At 35.2% G+C, this 17,108-nt stretch overlaps 1 protein-coding gene across 1 annotated transcript in view; it reads left to right on the top strand.

Annotated features, from left to right (window-relative positions):
* The window catches only part of LOC106874561 (epidermal retinol dehydrogenase 2), a 170,442-nt gene that overhangs the window by 126,546 nt on the left and 26,788 nt on the right, over window positions 1-17,108 (top strand). Inside the window, exon 4 of the mRNA XM_089365488.1 lies at window positions 15,443-15,568. Coding sequence (XP_089221614.1) covers window positions 15,443-15,568 — 126 coding nt within the window. The remainder of the gene's footprint in view (window positions 1-15,442; window positions 15,569-17,108) is intronic.

Here is a 17,108-nt window from a genome sequence, read left to right as displayed (position 1 = left end):
AAGATGCATTGTTGTGATGAAGCCACCACTCTCTACTTTGCCACAGGTTGGGGTATTTTCTTCTCACTGTGTCTTGCAAATGCTTCAGAACAGCCAAGTAAAATGTCTGGTTAACAGTTTGACCAAGAGGAACAAATTCTGTATGGACAATTCCTTTTGCATCGATGAAACAAATCAGCATCGTCTTGACATTGGACTTCACTTTATGCACTTTTGTGGGGTGTGGTGACATTGAATGCTTCCATTGACTTGACTGCTGCTTCGTTCCCATGTCACAGCCATTCTACCAGCTTCCATCACCAGTGACAACCCTCAGAAAAATGGTCCAGATCAACTTCCAATTGTTCTTTCAGTTCACGACACACATTCAGTTGTGACTACGTTTGATCTTCCGTGAACAAGGGAGCCACAAATTTTGCTGCAACTCTTTTCATTCACAATTCCTCGCTCGAAATTCATTGGCAGGAACTCCAGGACACACCAGTCATATCAACAAGCTTGTCAATTGTTCGATGACGGTCCTCCAAGATCAGTTCATGAATGTCTATGACATTTTCATTCTACGGGAGGTCGACGGTGACTCTGTGCGAGGTTGGTCTTCAAGCATCAAGTTACCATTCCTAAAGTGTGAAAACTACTCGTAAACTTGTTTTACTCATGGCAGCATCCTTGTAAGCTGTTTGAAACATGACAACTGTTTCAGCCACCGTTTTCCCGAGCAGAAAACAAAATTTCACAGAAGCACTTTGTTCCTTTGTTTCAGCAACCACAAAAATCAACAAAAAGGGGAGAAGCACTGCAAGACAAAGATGCGCCGCATGGCAGTACAGCTTCACTTGAAATAACTGGTTGGCAGACTGAACAAGTGGCTTCTGGCAGCAGAAGCCTGAACTACAACAGACTTGCCCTCACAGAGAACATTTCCAGTTACTTTCGGATACCCCCCTCATATCTATACATGTGTGTGTGTGTGTGCGTGCATGTGTCTGTGTGTGTAAAATCAATCACTAGACATGCCATGGTTCCCATTTTCATAAATTACAGAAACATACCTATAATGTGATATCAATGAGTTAATCTTTGATCATTCCAATAACCACATTTGCTCTAGTTTCATGCATAGAATTTTTTATATTTCACATATTTTATTGTGCATTTTATTCTTTCTTATTTTGGTTCTTTTTTATCTTTCAGTCTCAGAGAATTTTACCAATTCTCTTCAGGTGCTTTCTGCTGTTTGATTAGATTGCTTCAAATTGATAATATGATTACATTAATTATTTATTTAGTAATTCCCCATTTCAGAAATGTCAAAATATTTAAAACTACATCTTCTTCATCATCAGCAACACCAGTGACATCTTCCTCTTCATCATCATCATCATCATCATCATCATCATCATAACCAACATCGTCATAATCATAATAATAATAATAATAATGATAATAATAATAATAATAATAATGATAATAATAATAATAATAATAATAATAATAATAATAATAATAATAATAATGATAATAATAATAATAATAATAATAATAATAATAATAATAATAATAATAATAATAATAATAATAATAATAATAATAATAATAAGGATCAGAAGAGAATGTTATCGCAGGGTGAGAGCAATACTGAAGACAGAGCTGAACGCGAGAAACAGGATCGAAGCGATCAATGCTCTAACCATACCAGTCGTGACTTACAGTTTCAACATCGTTAACTGGTCAATTACTGAAATATGTAATGTTGACAGAAAAATACGAAAACTGTTGACAATGCATAGAATGCACCACCCTAAGGCAGATATAGAACGTCTTTATCTGCCAAGAAAAGAGGGAGGTCGAGGACTACTACAGCTGGCATTATCAATGAAGGTAGCCACAATTGGCCTAGACACCTATATGAAAAACTCTGAGGACTGGATGCTAAAACTTGTCTTAAAATATGAAAGCAAGAAAGCATCTTACTCAGTAACAAAACAGGCAAAGGAATATCTAAGTGAATTCCAATTGCAACAAATTCAAGAATTAGACGAACTAGAAACACCTACAGAAAAAGCTAAGCGCTTGAAAACCCGTGCTAAAATTGCTGCCTTAGCTATTATGACTGAAAAATGGCATGGAAAACCTCTCAATGGCAAATACCCAAAGAGAGCGAATAATGCAGATATTGACAAAGCCCTTACCCACCAATGGTTAATGGCCTCTGGATTGAAATCAGAAACAGAGGGGTTTATCATAGCAGCCCAAGATCAATGCCTACCTACAAAGAACTACCAGGCCAACATATTAAAGAACGGCAGCTCCCCATTATGTCGTATATGCCAACAACAAAATGAGACCATCGATCATGTTGTCTCCATGTGCAGTCTGCTTGCGCCTACAGAGTATCTCAACAGGCATGATAGAGCTGCACAATATATTCACTGGGTAATATGCAAAAACCTGGACTTGCCCCATGATAAAAACTGGTGGGAACACAAACCACCCCCAGTACTTGAAAATGATCACATTGCACTCCTCTGGAACTTCACCATTCAAACTGACAGAAAGATAGACGCAAATAGGCCAGACATCATACTGAAAGACTTCAGACAAAAATCATGCCTCCTCATTGATATGACTGTCCCAATTGATATAAACGTATCTGTCAAGACCTACCAAAAACTGAGCAAATATAAAGATCTTGAAATAGAAATTAGCAAAATGTGGAATCTGAAGACGAAAACAATACCTATTGTCATAGGTGCCCTGGGAATGACAGCGAAACGGGCTGATTACTACCTAGCTCAGATACCAGGAAACCCCAAAATGGCTGAAGTCCAAAAGATAGTGCTCATGGGAACTGCCCATATCCTACGTAAAATACTGTCTATGTGATCTCAAATTTTAAAGCAAACATAATTTTCTTATGGTTTCTTAAACATTCACTTGAACAAAACTGTACAAATCCAAATATATGGTACCCTAGGCATAACACCTACATGAACTTCTAACTTGTTGTCTCTTGAGGTCTCTGGGTGAGACTTGGATCCAACTTGTACAAATGCAAAACAAAAGTCAAACATAAAATAATAATAATAATAATAATAATAATAATAATAATAATAATAATAATCATTAATATTATCTCTGTTATTGCCACTGCCGTTATCATATATATATATATATATATATATATGTGTATATATATATGAAAGAAGGTTTGAAAATGCACTTATTTTTTAAAAATATTTATCTACTTAACCGGTTTCACTTTTTTAGAAAAAGATTATCAAAGTCTTTGAGAATAATAAAAAATGTTAATATATATAAATATATATATATATATATATATATATATATATTTATATATATATATATATATATATATATATATATATATATATATATATATATATATATATATATATATATATATATATATATATAAATATATATATATATAAATAAACACATGTACATATAAACTTGGGCGTTAGAATTCAATATACATATGCATCAGAACAAAGCATCGGCCGAGTACAGACCAATAATCTGATATTAAATAATTTGACAAGGGAATAAATAATTGCGTCCTGAACATTATTAGATAATTTCTTTCCCTTTGTCATATCAATTTCACACACACATATATATATATATACATATATATATATATATACATATATATTTACACAGGTGAGCATATAAGTGCAAAACAAGGGGGAAGAAACAGTCCCCAAATACCAAAGGTAGAGTAATATGCTTTTATTAAAACTGCAAAATTATTACAAGACTGTTGCTCAGAATTTCATGTTTCTGTTTGTCGAGCCATTGTTGATAAAATCAGAATTAAAATTGTATGTATGTATGTGCACATATATATCGCTGTATGTATGTGTATATATATGTCGCTGACATTGCCGATGACAGTGTCACCTGATTGGTACTCGTGCCAGTGGAACGTTAAAAGCACCATCCGAGCGTGATCATTGCCAGGGCCACTAACTGGCACCCATGCCAGTGGCATGTAAAAAGTACCATTCGGGTGTGATTATTGCCAGTGTCGCCTTACTGGCACATGTGCCAGTGGCACATGAAAAACAACATTTGAGTGTGGTCAATACCAATGCCGCCGGACTGGCTCCCGTGCATGTGGCATGTAAAAAACACCTTTTTTTTATTTAACCACACATATACACACATTCAATTAATTTTTAATGTAGTTAAAAATATCTTAATATAATTTTGTCTTTATTAATCTGGTGCTTGGAACTTAAATTTGTATGAAATTTTGATGTAAGATCTGAACTTAAATCACTTTGTGTCCTGGAACCAGGAATGGTCTCAGGCGTGCTGGTAATAAAAGGGTTTAAAAAGGCTTTTTGGTTAGAAAAAAAAGTCAAAGGCAGGCCTGTGGGATTCAAACTCATATATTCTATAAACATGACAGACACTCTAACACTATACCAAAGCAATCCTTCGAATTTTCTTCAGTCATTTTACAAGCTTTGGTAACAAATGAGAACTGTGTGTTGTTTATGCCATAAGAATTTTAAAACTTTGAGAGAATGTGAAATAGCTCATTTTTAGCAGTGGAATTTGAAAAACATGAACTTATAAATGACCCTTTCTACTATAAGCCCAAGGCCTGAAATTTTAGGGAGGGGGCTAGTCAATTACATCGATCTCAGTGCTCAAATGGTACTAATTTTATCAACTCTGAAAGGATCCAAGGCAAAGTCAACTCTGATGGAAATTGAACCTAGAACATACAGACAGATGAAATGCTGTTATACATTTTGGCCAGCATGCTAACAACAATAGTGAGTAAATATTGGATTTAATAAAAAAAAAACCTTGAATAGAAAAAGTTGAAAGCTACTTGTGGAATTCAAACTCACATCTTCTTTAAACATAACAGATGTTCTACCATTATACCAAAGCAACCCTTCCAATTTTCTCTATTTTAGAAGTTTTGCTCTTATTAGTGAGAACTGTGTTGTTTATGTCACAAGAATTTTAAAATTTCAAGAGGTATGGATGGATGAAATTTACAGGGTTGTTTTGCTATAGTGGTAGAACATTTGTCATGCTTACAGATGATGGTGGGTATTGGGGTTCAAGTCCCATGGGCAGCATTCAACATTATCCATCCAAGAAATTTTTATAAGCAATATCCTACATGCTATTATTTATAGTTTTATCTATTTCAAGTTCCACCATTAAGAATGATTTAATATTTAATGTATCCTTCCCAAAGCTTGATGTGAGGAAGATTTGGCTGCTATTTTCAGTAAGCCAAGTTATAACTTAATGGCTCCTTTATTAATTGGTTTGCATGTGTCTGAGATTTTCTGAGGTGTGAGGAGAACAAGGAGCCATGACTTACACATATACACTAAATCTGTTATCAATATAAGTGAAATAGAAGGCGGCAGAACCATTAGCATGCTGGACTATATGTGTAGTGGCATTTTGTCTGTTTTTACATTCTGAGTTCAAATTACACTGAGATAAACTTTACTTTTCATCCTTTTGGGGGGCTGAGAAAATAAGTACCAGTTGAGTTCTGGGGTCGATATAATTGACTTACCCTCTCCTCTGGACTTACTGGCCTTGTGCCAAAATTTGAAACTAATATTACCCTAGCTTTCAAATTCCACCCAGTTCAGGTTTGTCTTTCATTCTTCAGGGTCAATAAAATAAATATCAGTTGAGCACTGGGGTCGATGTACTCAATTTATGCCCTCCCCTAAAATTATTGGCCTTGTGCAAAAATTTGAAACCAATATAAGTGGACTGTCTGGACTGTCTATAATTTAAAAAACACTGTTCGTTTACTGGTATCTTACAGCTGTTACTACAACAAAAGTGAAATTAATCTATTCACAAGGTCAATGAACTTGAAAAAAAGAGAAAAGCTGTTTTTGAATTCAATATTAAAATTGGGCAAAAAAAAAAATTATTCTTAATTGGTTTTTAGTTGCCTCATAAATAAACACACATATACATGTATTACATTTCAAACACGCATGCTCACAGAGAAAGACATACACACATACACACATACACACACACGGATATCATCATGGAGTCTCAAGTCTTATAAGATACAATTATTTAATTTTTGTTTATATTTTATTTAGTTTGCTTCTCTTTTTGAAACCAAAACAAATACATATATATATAAATATATATATATATATAGAGAGAGAGAGAGAGGGGGGGAGTGAGAGAGAGAGAGAGAGAGAGAGAGAGAGAGGAAGAGAGAGAGTTCAAATTTACAGTAAACAAATGACAAAGACAGATGAAGGAACAACAAGCAGGTGTATAATCCCATAAATAATGCAGTTTTTTTTCAATTGCACGAAGTAAAAGTCAGAGGGGATTGAGATAAGCTAGCTGCATCAACTTGCTACAAAACAGGAGGTAATTTTACTGTGTACTTATTCTTAGTGCAAGTTTTGAAGAGTGCAGTTTGATTTTAACAGTTATTTTTTCAAAGCTATAATGGAAGTGACAAAGGAGCATATTCAGCCCATTTTGCTTTATGCATTCAATAAAGGCAACAATGCAACGGAAAGTGCAAGTAATATTAATGAAGTATGTGGGGATCGAACAATAAGTATAAGCCAGTTTCAATGGTAGTTCCAGAAATTCTGAGCTGGAAACTACAGCCTAGAAGACGAGCCTCATCTTGGAAGATTTGTAGAGCTCAATGAGGATGTTCTGCAAACCTTGGTGGAACAAAATCCCATCATAGTTGTTGAGGAACTAGCAGAGAAGCTTGGATTTAGTCATTCAACCATCCATTGACACATGCATGCTATTGGAAAAGTCAACAAATCTGGTCAATGGGTTCCTCACAGACTTTCTGTGTCTAATCATACACAGAGAGTGAATTAGTGCTCTTCTTTGCTGTCACGTCTCATGAATGACCTTTTTGGGGGGACTGAATAGTGACTGGTGACAAGAAATGAGTTCTCTATAAAAATGTTAAGCACTGAAAACAGTGGGAAGGGAAAAGAGAAACACTGGTACCCCAGGCTAAAGAAGGTTTTCACTCACATAAGGTGTTGTTATCTGTTTGGTGAGATATGAAAGGTTTAGTCCACTTTGAACTATTAAAACCAAACCAAACGATAACAAAGATCTACTGTGAGTAGCTTGAGAGCACTAGAAGAAAAACGGCCATCTTTGGTTTCAAGATGAAAGGTGTTCTTTCATCAGGATAATGCTTGGCTACATACAGCAAAGATGACATTCCAAAGGCTGGAACAGTTTGAATGGGAAACGACGTCCCACCAACTATATTTGCCAGACATTGTCCCATCTGATTATCATTTATTCTGCAATCTTCAAAATCATTTGGATGGAAAAATATGAATTCTGTAGACGAGGTCAGAACAGTACTGGAGGAGTATTTTTGTCACAAATAAGTGAATTTTGGAAGAGGGTCCTTGCAAGTCTACCAGATAAATGGAAGAGCATTGTATATTTTAGATTAAAAAAGAACTTTGTTTACCTTAATTTTGAAAAATAAAAGTGTTAAAAAAAACACATTATTTATGAGATGACCTAATATATATATATGTGTGTGTGTGTGAGTATGTATGTGGTTAGAGCATTGGGCTTACAATCATGAGGTAGTGAGTTCAATTCCCAGATGGGGCTGCGTGTTGTGTTCTTGAGCAAGACACTTTATTTCATGTTGCTCCAGTTCACTCAGCTGTAGAAATGAGTTGCGACATCACTGGTGCCAAGCTGTATCGGCCCCTTTGCCTTTCCTGTGGATAACACTGGTAGTATGACGAGGGAAGGCTGGTGTGCATGGGCAACTGCTGGTCTTCCATAAAAAAATAACCTTGCCTGGACTTGTGCCTCGGAGGGGAACTTTCTAGGTGCAGTCACATGGTCATTCATGACTGAAAGGATCTTAACCTTTTACATATATGGACACACACGCACGCACGCACGCACACACACACACACACACACACACACAGAGATACATATTAAAAAACACATAAATTGAATAATACTTTCATAAACATGTATCTAACATAATCATCATCATCATTATCATCACTTTATGCCTGCTTTCCATGCTGGCATGGGTTGGACGGTTTGACATGGAGCTGGCTAGCAAGGAGCTGTTCAGACTCCAGTTGTTAGCTTTGGTATGGTCTCTACAGCAGGATGCTCTTCCTAACACCAACCACTTTACAGAGTGTACTGGATGCATCTCATGTTGCACAGGTGCATTTAAGCAGCACTGGCACCTGTAAGGGACAAACCTATATGTATGCTTGTATGTTTATGTATGTCTGTGTTTATGTGGTGCATGTACATGTGTGCAAGTGATACATGTTTGTGTGTGTGTTTGCATCAGTATGTATGCATGCATGTGTATGTGTGCATGCATGTTTGTATATCCATGCATGTATTCATGTGTGTGTGTGTGCATAAGTATATATATCTGTATGCATGTGTGTATATGCATAAGTATATGTATGCATGTGGATGTGTGTGCATGTGCATGTATATGAGCATATGTGAGTATGCATGTGTTAGTCTCTCTGTGTGTGTATAAGTATATGCATGCATGCATTTGCATATGTGTGCATGTGTATGTATGTTTGTATGTATGTGTGTGTGTGTGTGTAGAAGAGAGAGAGAGAAAGAGAGTATATGATGCATTGATTGTTAGTTAAAGTTTGGATTGTCGAGATTGTGTCTGTCAAGTTGTGTGTCTCTTTGTTCTTGCATAACCATTTGATAACCAGTGTTGGTTTGCTTATGACCCTATAACTAAGCAGAGCAAAAGAGACCAATAGAGTAAGTAAAGGAAAAAGTAAGTATTGGGGTCAATTTGTTCAACGAAAACCCTTTCAAGCCAATGGCCCAACATGGTCACAGTCCAATGACTGAAACGAATATAAGATAAAAGAAGATACATACACATAATGCATACATATATAATATAAAAAAGAAAAGCCGTTGGAAAACAGATTATAGCAGAGACTCCATCTAAGAATATCTGAAGAAGGAATTGTATTCTGAAATATCATCGGACTATGGATAACTAAATTACAACAGGTATATAGTCCATTTTTTGTATTATAGTGCATTGTTGTACCATTCAAAACTTTTTATTCTTTACACACACACACACACATATATATATATATATTGGGTTGTCTGGAAAGTTCATGCCGATTTATAGTAGCTTACCTTTCGACTTATTTTAGAACATGGTTGAGTCCATAAAATAGGATTTGACTACACCTTCATTTATAGCACAGTTTAAGCTATCTTTTCGTGGAAGAAGGTTTATGTTCCTATAACCTGTGTTAATTCTGTAACCCTTTAAAATTGAAGATAAGAATGTTCATTTTCGGCACTTGATGCTTTTCTTTTTCCCTAAAAAAGTCTTGCTTTGTGTCTGTTGGGATTGGAAAGGAATTCTGTACTATGAGCTTCTCCCAAGTAACCAGACAATTAATTCTGAGAAATACTGCACATAACTGGACGAGTTAAAAGCAGCAATTCAAGAGAAACATCCAGAATTGGCCAACAGGAAGGGTGTTGTTTTCCAACAAGATAATGCAAGACTGCACGTTTCTTTGGGAACCAGACAAAAATTGCTGCAGCTCGGCTGAGATGTGTTACCCCACCCTCTATATTCACTGGATATTGCTCCTTCAGATTTCCACTTATTCAGGTCTCTGCAGAATAGTCTTAATGGTAAAAATTTCAATTCCTTAGATGACGTAAAAAGATACCTTGAGGAATTCTTTGCCATGAAACCACCTCAATTCTGGGAAGAGGGTATTTTCAAGTTAAAGGAAAGATGGAGATACATTGTGCAACAAAATGGTTCATATTTGGTTGATTAAAAATGTAATAGCAAGTATTTATTGACTTTTTTCTTTCCTTTAAAAATCGGCACGGACTTTCCAGACAACTCAATATATATATATATATATATATATATATATATATATATATATATATATATATATATATATATATATATACTATATATATATACGTACTATATATATATACGTACTATATATATATATATATATATATATATATATATATAATACAAAGAATATATATACATGTATACACACATATATGTACATACTTACATCTACATGTGTATATATATATGCATATCAGGGTACAGGACGTTAGAACAATGAACTACAGACAACGGAACGAACACATAGGAACAGAAAGCCACTTGGAATATCCCTTCATCAGCTGTCTCTATTCTAACTAGACGTTTCGAAGATAAGACAGAACGTACTCTAGAATAGTCTCTTCCTGAGTAGTGGATCAACCCACTACACAGAGGATTCCAAGGTGGCAAACACAAACCAAGACAGGAAAAATTGGACAGTGAAAACAACATTCAAAAGCCGTACGGCCAAACGCGAATCTGAGGTAGAACGCTAGTAGTTCGTCTTGCCTTCACAGCGGCTGGAGTGAAAAGAAAGTTGACCACAGGTCACACGAGAGCAGAGAGGATGGTGGAGGGAGGAAGTGGAACAAGGAGGAAGGGACAGAAGGGTATAGCAGTGAAGTAGAGGCCAGGACAGAGGGATAGATAGAAAGATAGAGGAAGACAGATAGATAAATAGATAGAGAGGATGGTGGAGGGAGGAAGTGGAACAAGGAGGAAGGGACAGAAGGGTATAGAAGTGAAGTAGAGGCCAGGGCAGAGGGATAGATAGAAAGATAGAGGAAGACAGATAGATAAATAGATAGAAAGATAGATAGATAGACAGATAGATAGATAGATAGATAGATAGATAGGTAGATAGAAAGATAGAGTCACGTCAGAATAATAATGTAGACTTACTTGCAAAAAAGGACGTGTGCGTTCAATATATATATATATATATATATATATATATATATATATACATATATACATATATATATATGTGTATATATATATATGTATATGTATATATATATAGTATATATATATATATATATATATATATATATATATATATATATATATATATATATATATATATATATATATATATGAAAATTTAAGGAATGGAGAAAACGCATGTTATAATTGCATACTTTATTCCTACATATGTTTCAAAGGATTACAACCTATATGATCCATAGGGATCTGTGATGTTAAAATTGTAACCTTCTCTTCAGGAAATGCATGGGAATCATCTCAAACGTAAGACATTATGACCTTAAATTTTTAAATATACTCAAATACCCAAAATTTCAAGGAGTTCCTGCCTTAGAAACAGGAACTACACCACAGTTATTTTGTGTTCTTTGCTACATTGGTTTCTATTAACCCATTTATTCTATCCGAAGAATTTTTATTCATTAAGATAGAAGAAATACATATAATTATATATATATATATATATATATATATATATATATATATATATATATATATATATATGATGGAGAAATTGTACAAAATGCATAAATGGATGATGAGTAAAGCACCGGCACAGTTTCTATTACCTGTTGTTATTCGTAGATTCACTGCAGGGACTTCGTAGTGGAGGTTAAGTTAACTGTATTAATAAAATAGGAGATGGAATGTGTAATAGACTTTATTGGTGAGAACACATGTTTCGACCTGTTCTGGGCCTCTTCAGGTACATCAATAAAAAGTCTCACAAGGGATTTCTTGAGTTGGCATATGTACTGCTATATGTCCATCAAATTCGATGTAAATAGAAGTAAAAGAAATAATTTTTGATATATTTTTATTCCCAAGTACAGCTGCACTCAGAATCCTAGAAGTGAAACTATTCACCTTTGACCTTTTCAAAGAAAAGACAGAATGCTCTTCATGGTGGTGGTGGTGGTGGTGGTGGTGGCGGTGGCGCTGGCGGCGGCGGTGGCGCTGGCGGCGGCGGTGGCGGCGGCGGTGACGGTGGCGGCAGCAGTGGTGCTGGTGGTGGTACAGCTGGTGCTGGTGGCAGCAACAATGATGATAGTGATGACAGAGAAAATGGTGGTGGTAGTGGTGGTGGTAGTGGTGGTGGTGGTAGTGCTGCTTCTGGTGGTGCTGCTGCTGGTGGTGGTGGAGTAGCAGTGGTAGTGTAGATGGTGGTGGTGCTACTGCTGCTGTTGTTGCTTCAAGCCACCTTTGATTAAGCAGGCTTTTGATCAAACATGTTCTATCCCAGAACATCCTATCTTTCATCTTATTTTTAAAAAAATGAAAATGACATAGTATACCTGAGACTACATTATCCAAAGTACATTCCCCCCCTCTCTCTCTCTCTCTCTCTCTATCTATCTATCTATCTATGTATCTCTATCTCTTTCAAACAGAGAATGGTAAAGTATGATTTGAAGAATTTCTTGTAATTAAGGTATATTTAGGTTTCATTAAAGGGTAGAAACATAGACACACAGACAATCTGATAATATGCATAATAATAATAATAATAATGATGATGATAATAATAATGATGATAATAATAATAATAATAATAATGACAGCGAAATGGGCTGATTACTACCTAGATCAGATACCAGGAAACCTCAAAATGGCTGAAGTTCAAAAGATAGTGCTCATGGGAACTCCCCGTATCCTACGTAAAATACTGTCTATGTGATCTCAAATTTTAAAACAAACACATAATTTTCTTATGGTTTCTTAAACATTCTCTAGAACAACACTATGTACAAATCCAAATATATGGTACCCTAGGCATAACACCTACATGAACTTCTAACTTGTTGTCTCTTGAGGTCTCTGGGTGAGACTGGGATCCAACTTGTACAAATGCAAAACAAAAGTCAAACATAAAATAATAATAATAATAATAATAATAATAATAATAATAATAATAATAATAATAATAAATATTATTTAGAATATAAAGCAAGACGTGACAGAGTTGGCCAGTATTTACACTGGACAATATGTCAGCATTATAAAATCAAAACCGCTGACAAATGGTATAAACACCATTCTGAAGCTGTGGCTGAGGGAGAAAATGTATTGATTCTCTGGGACTTCTCCGTACATACCGACAAGACTATAAAAGCTAATAAACCGGATATTATTATAAAAGATCAGACAAAGAAGACGTGTTTATTAATTGACATGAGTATTCCCTCTGATCATAATATAGCGGCGAAAGAATTTGACAAGATCAGTAAATATAAATACTTGCTAATAGAAATTGAAAAAAATGTGGCACCTCAAGGCGACTACCGTACCAGTGATTGTAGGATCTCTAGGAATGATAAAAAAAGGTACTGAAACCTATTTGAAAATGATACCAGGCTTACCATCCCTACGGGAAGTGCAAAAAATCGTGCTAACTGGAACAACTCATGTACTGAGAAGAGCATTATCGCTGTGAAAACAACATCCATTCATGATTTTTTTTTTTTTTTTAATACATGGTTTACCTGTGAATTTGCGTGTGTAAACTGGGATTGCATACAACGAGTTTCTCTGCTCTAGATGTACGGAAAACACTCGGCGAGAAATGGAAGAAAATTTGAAGAAAGAAGGAAAAAACAACATAATAATAATAATAATAATAATAATAATAATAATAATAATAATAATAATTCTTATAACAATAATAATAATAATCCTTTCTACTATAGGCACAATACCTGATATTTCAGGGAGGGGATAAGTCAATTACATCGACCCAGTGTTCAACTGGTACTTATTTTATCAACCCCAAAAAGGATGAAAAGCAAAATCAACCTCGGCAGAATTTGAACTCAGATGGATTAAATGCTGCTAAGCATTTCACCCGGTATGATAACAATTCTGCCAGCTCGCCTCCTTAATAATGATGATAATAATAATAATAATAATAATAATAATAATAATAATAATAATAATAATAATAATAACCATACTATGGGATATACCAATACACACAGAGAAATTAAGGCCAATAGACCAGATATAGTTGTCAAAGATCATGAAGGAAAAAAAATGCTTTCTAATTGATGTATCAATACCAGCAGATGACAACGTTTCTCCAAAAGAAATGGATAAAGTTTCAGAATACAAAGACCTGGAAATAGAGGTAACTCGAATGTGGAATCTAAAAACAGAAACAATTCCTATCATAGTAGGTGCCTTAGGTATAATAAAAAAATATTCAGACAAATACATAACAAAAACACCAGGACTTACAAATATATATAACATACAGAAAATTGCACTACTAAAAAAAACAGTGATTGTAGAAGCACAAGATTGATGAAAAAAGGAACTGAAAATCTTTTGAGCATAATCTCTGGCTTACCATTCCTGCAAGAAGTACAAAAGGTTGTTTTAAATGGCACATCACATGTTGATTTACCATCCATGTAAATAATTCTTTTCTACATATCTTTATTCAATTTTGTAAATGAACAATCTGGTGTGTTTATTTTAATGGTCAATCAATGTATACAGTGAGTTTCTTTGCCCTAGGAGTTGGGAAGACATTTGGCAAGAAATAGAAACAAAATTGAAAGAAAAACTCATAGTAATAAGGGTATCATATTTTAGCACCAGATCAGCAGTTTTTGAGGGGAGGGGGAAAGTTGATTACATTGACCCCAGTACTTGACTGGTACCCATTTTATCAACACCAAAAGGATGAAATGCAAAGTCATCCGAAGGAACAGGGTAGGACTTTGATCTCAGAAGCTAGAGAGATGGAAGCATTTTAACTTCTGTTGATTATCACAAAAAACAAAAAAGATAGAAGAAAAGTTGATACAAATAAAACGAGAGATGGAGAAGAAACAAACAGAGGGAAAGGAGGAGGAGGAGGAGGAGGAGGAGGAGGAGGAGGAGGAGGAGGAGGAGGAGGAGGAGGAGGAGGAGGGGAGGAGGACGGGGAGGAGGAGGAGGAAGAGGAGGAGGGGAGGGGGCTAAAAGGACAGAGGGAGAAATATGAGAATTATAAAACTCTCAATGTGTTCATAGATAGAAATAAAGATAGCACCAGAGAGAGTAAAGGGGAGAGGAGGAGGAGGAGGAGGAGGAGGAGGAGGAGGAGGAGGAGGAGGAGGTAAGAGGTGGGAAAGAGAGAGAGAGGCAAACAGATAGACAGAAAGGAAGATAAAGAGAAAAGAAGAGGAAGGGAGAAAGAGAGAGAGAGAGGAAGGTGAGACAGAGACAGACAGAAAGGAAGATAAAGAGAAAAGAAGAGAGAAGTGAAAGAAACAGAGACAGGCAAACAGAAAAGGAGGAGGAGGAAGGGAAGAAGTAGAAGAAGAAGAAGAAGAAGAAGAAGAAGAAGAACAACAACAACAACAACAACAACAACAACAACAACAACAACAACAACAACAGCAACAAAGACAGACAGACAGACAGACAGAAATTGCAAGAGAAGAAAGAAGAGTAAAATGGAGATTGCTGTGTATTATTAACATTCCTTTTTTTCTTTATTTCCAGGTTTCCCAAGATCTTTCCACTCATAAATGAAGAATATGTTGCTAAGAAGACAGTCGAAGCTACTCTGACCAACACGTTTTCTTTGATAATTCCACAGCATCTCACAGCGATTTTCTGGATGAAAACGTAAATATCATTACACACACTAGCATACATACGCACACACATTTACACACACACACACATACATACATATGTATATACATACTTATCTATATCTATAACTATAGTATAGCCCAGTTTGTGAGTGTGTGTGTGTGTGTGTGTGTGTGTGTGTTTGTGTTGCATCTATAGAAATCCACACCTTACAAGATAGCAATCTGGGAGTCACACCAATGGATTTCTCATGCTCGAAAATGCCTGGAATCAGCCATTTGTTTTTTTTTTTTTTGCATTAAAAATAATTTTAAACCATCAATTCTAACAATTTTCAAATCACCATTATTTGCAAACATGAGTTCAGTCCCCTTCTACCTGTGGTGTAAACAGATAGAGAGACAGAGAAACAACAGATTTTTTCAATATCGTCTTTTTACTGGATTATTTTGTAAACAATGTTACGAAACTTCATGTTTTCCAATTATATATATATATATATACATATATTATATGCTCCGTTATTAGACTATTTTCGTTACTCATTGCACGGTGAATGGCATAAGCTTATATAAAAATACCATTATTATTATTTACAGCATTGTAAAATACGGCACCGTATAATAAAGCCATTCGCACTGAAAGCATATATATATATATATATATATGCTTACTATAGCCTCACGCTGACCAAAATCTTCAGTGGATTTCTTACTCGGAAACTGAAAGAAGACTCGTATATATGTGTACATTTGTATATGTGTGTGCCTGTGTCTTGTGTTTGTACCCCCACCATTGCTTGACAACTGATGTTGCTGTGTTTACATTCCTGTAACTTAGCAGTTTGGTAAAAGACACTGACACAATTAGTACTATGCTTACAAAGAATAAATCCTGTGGTTAATTTCTTTGACCAATGGCAGTGCTCCACCATGGCCACAGTCACATGACTGAAATAAGTAAAGCAATAAAAATCTATGCCATTTTAATCCCGAGCAAGGCCGGGTATCTCTGCTAGTACACACACACACACACACACACACACACACACACACACACACACACACACATATATATATATATATATATATATGTGTGTGTGTGTGTACATGTGTGTGTGTGTGTAATACTATCCCATGTTAACCCCTGCTTAGTTAGTCTGACTTCATTCTATTTTGGTCATTAGACTATTTTCCTTTCTATGATGTTCTACCCTACTGATCATACATGTAAATAAGTCTTCCTTTGACTAAATCATAAACCCCCTAGAAACTATTAAATCATACATGCAATAACACCTGTAAAGCTTATAAAATCTCCCCAGTCTGAATCCCCTTAACTGCCCTAACTACGTCCATACCTATCACCTCTTTTCAGGTGACCTTTATCTTTTCTCTGCTTCTAATTTTAATCCCCGGTCTCTCCTTATTACTTTCTATAAATTTTTATTATTTTGTTTTCTTATTTTGATATCCTTACCTATTAACCTCTTATCCCTTGTAAATTGTTATTTTTCTTGTTCTTAAATTGATATTTTTTCAGTTACTTAAGTCTATGTGAGCTATTTATA

The sequence above is a fragment of the Octopus bimaculoides genome, chromosome Z (genome assembly GCF_046866305.1).
Source record: "Octopus bimaculoides isolate indiv1 chromosome Z, ASM4686630v1, whole genome shotgun sequence".
NCBI lineage: Eukaryota > Metazoa > Mollusca > Cephalopoda > Octopoda > Octopodidae > Octopus > Octopus bimaculoides.
Note: the sequence above shows the minus strand (reverse complement) of the source record. Positions and strands in the feature narration are given on the sequence as shown.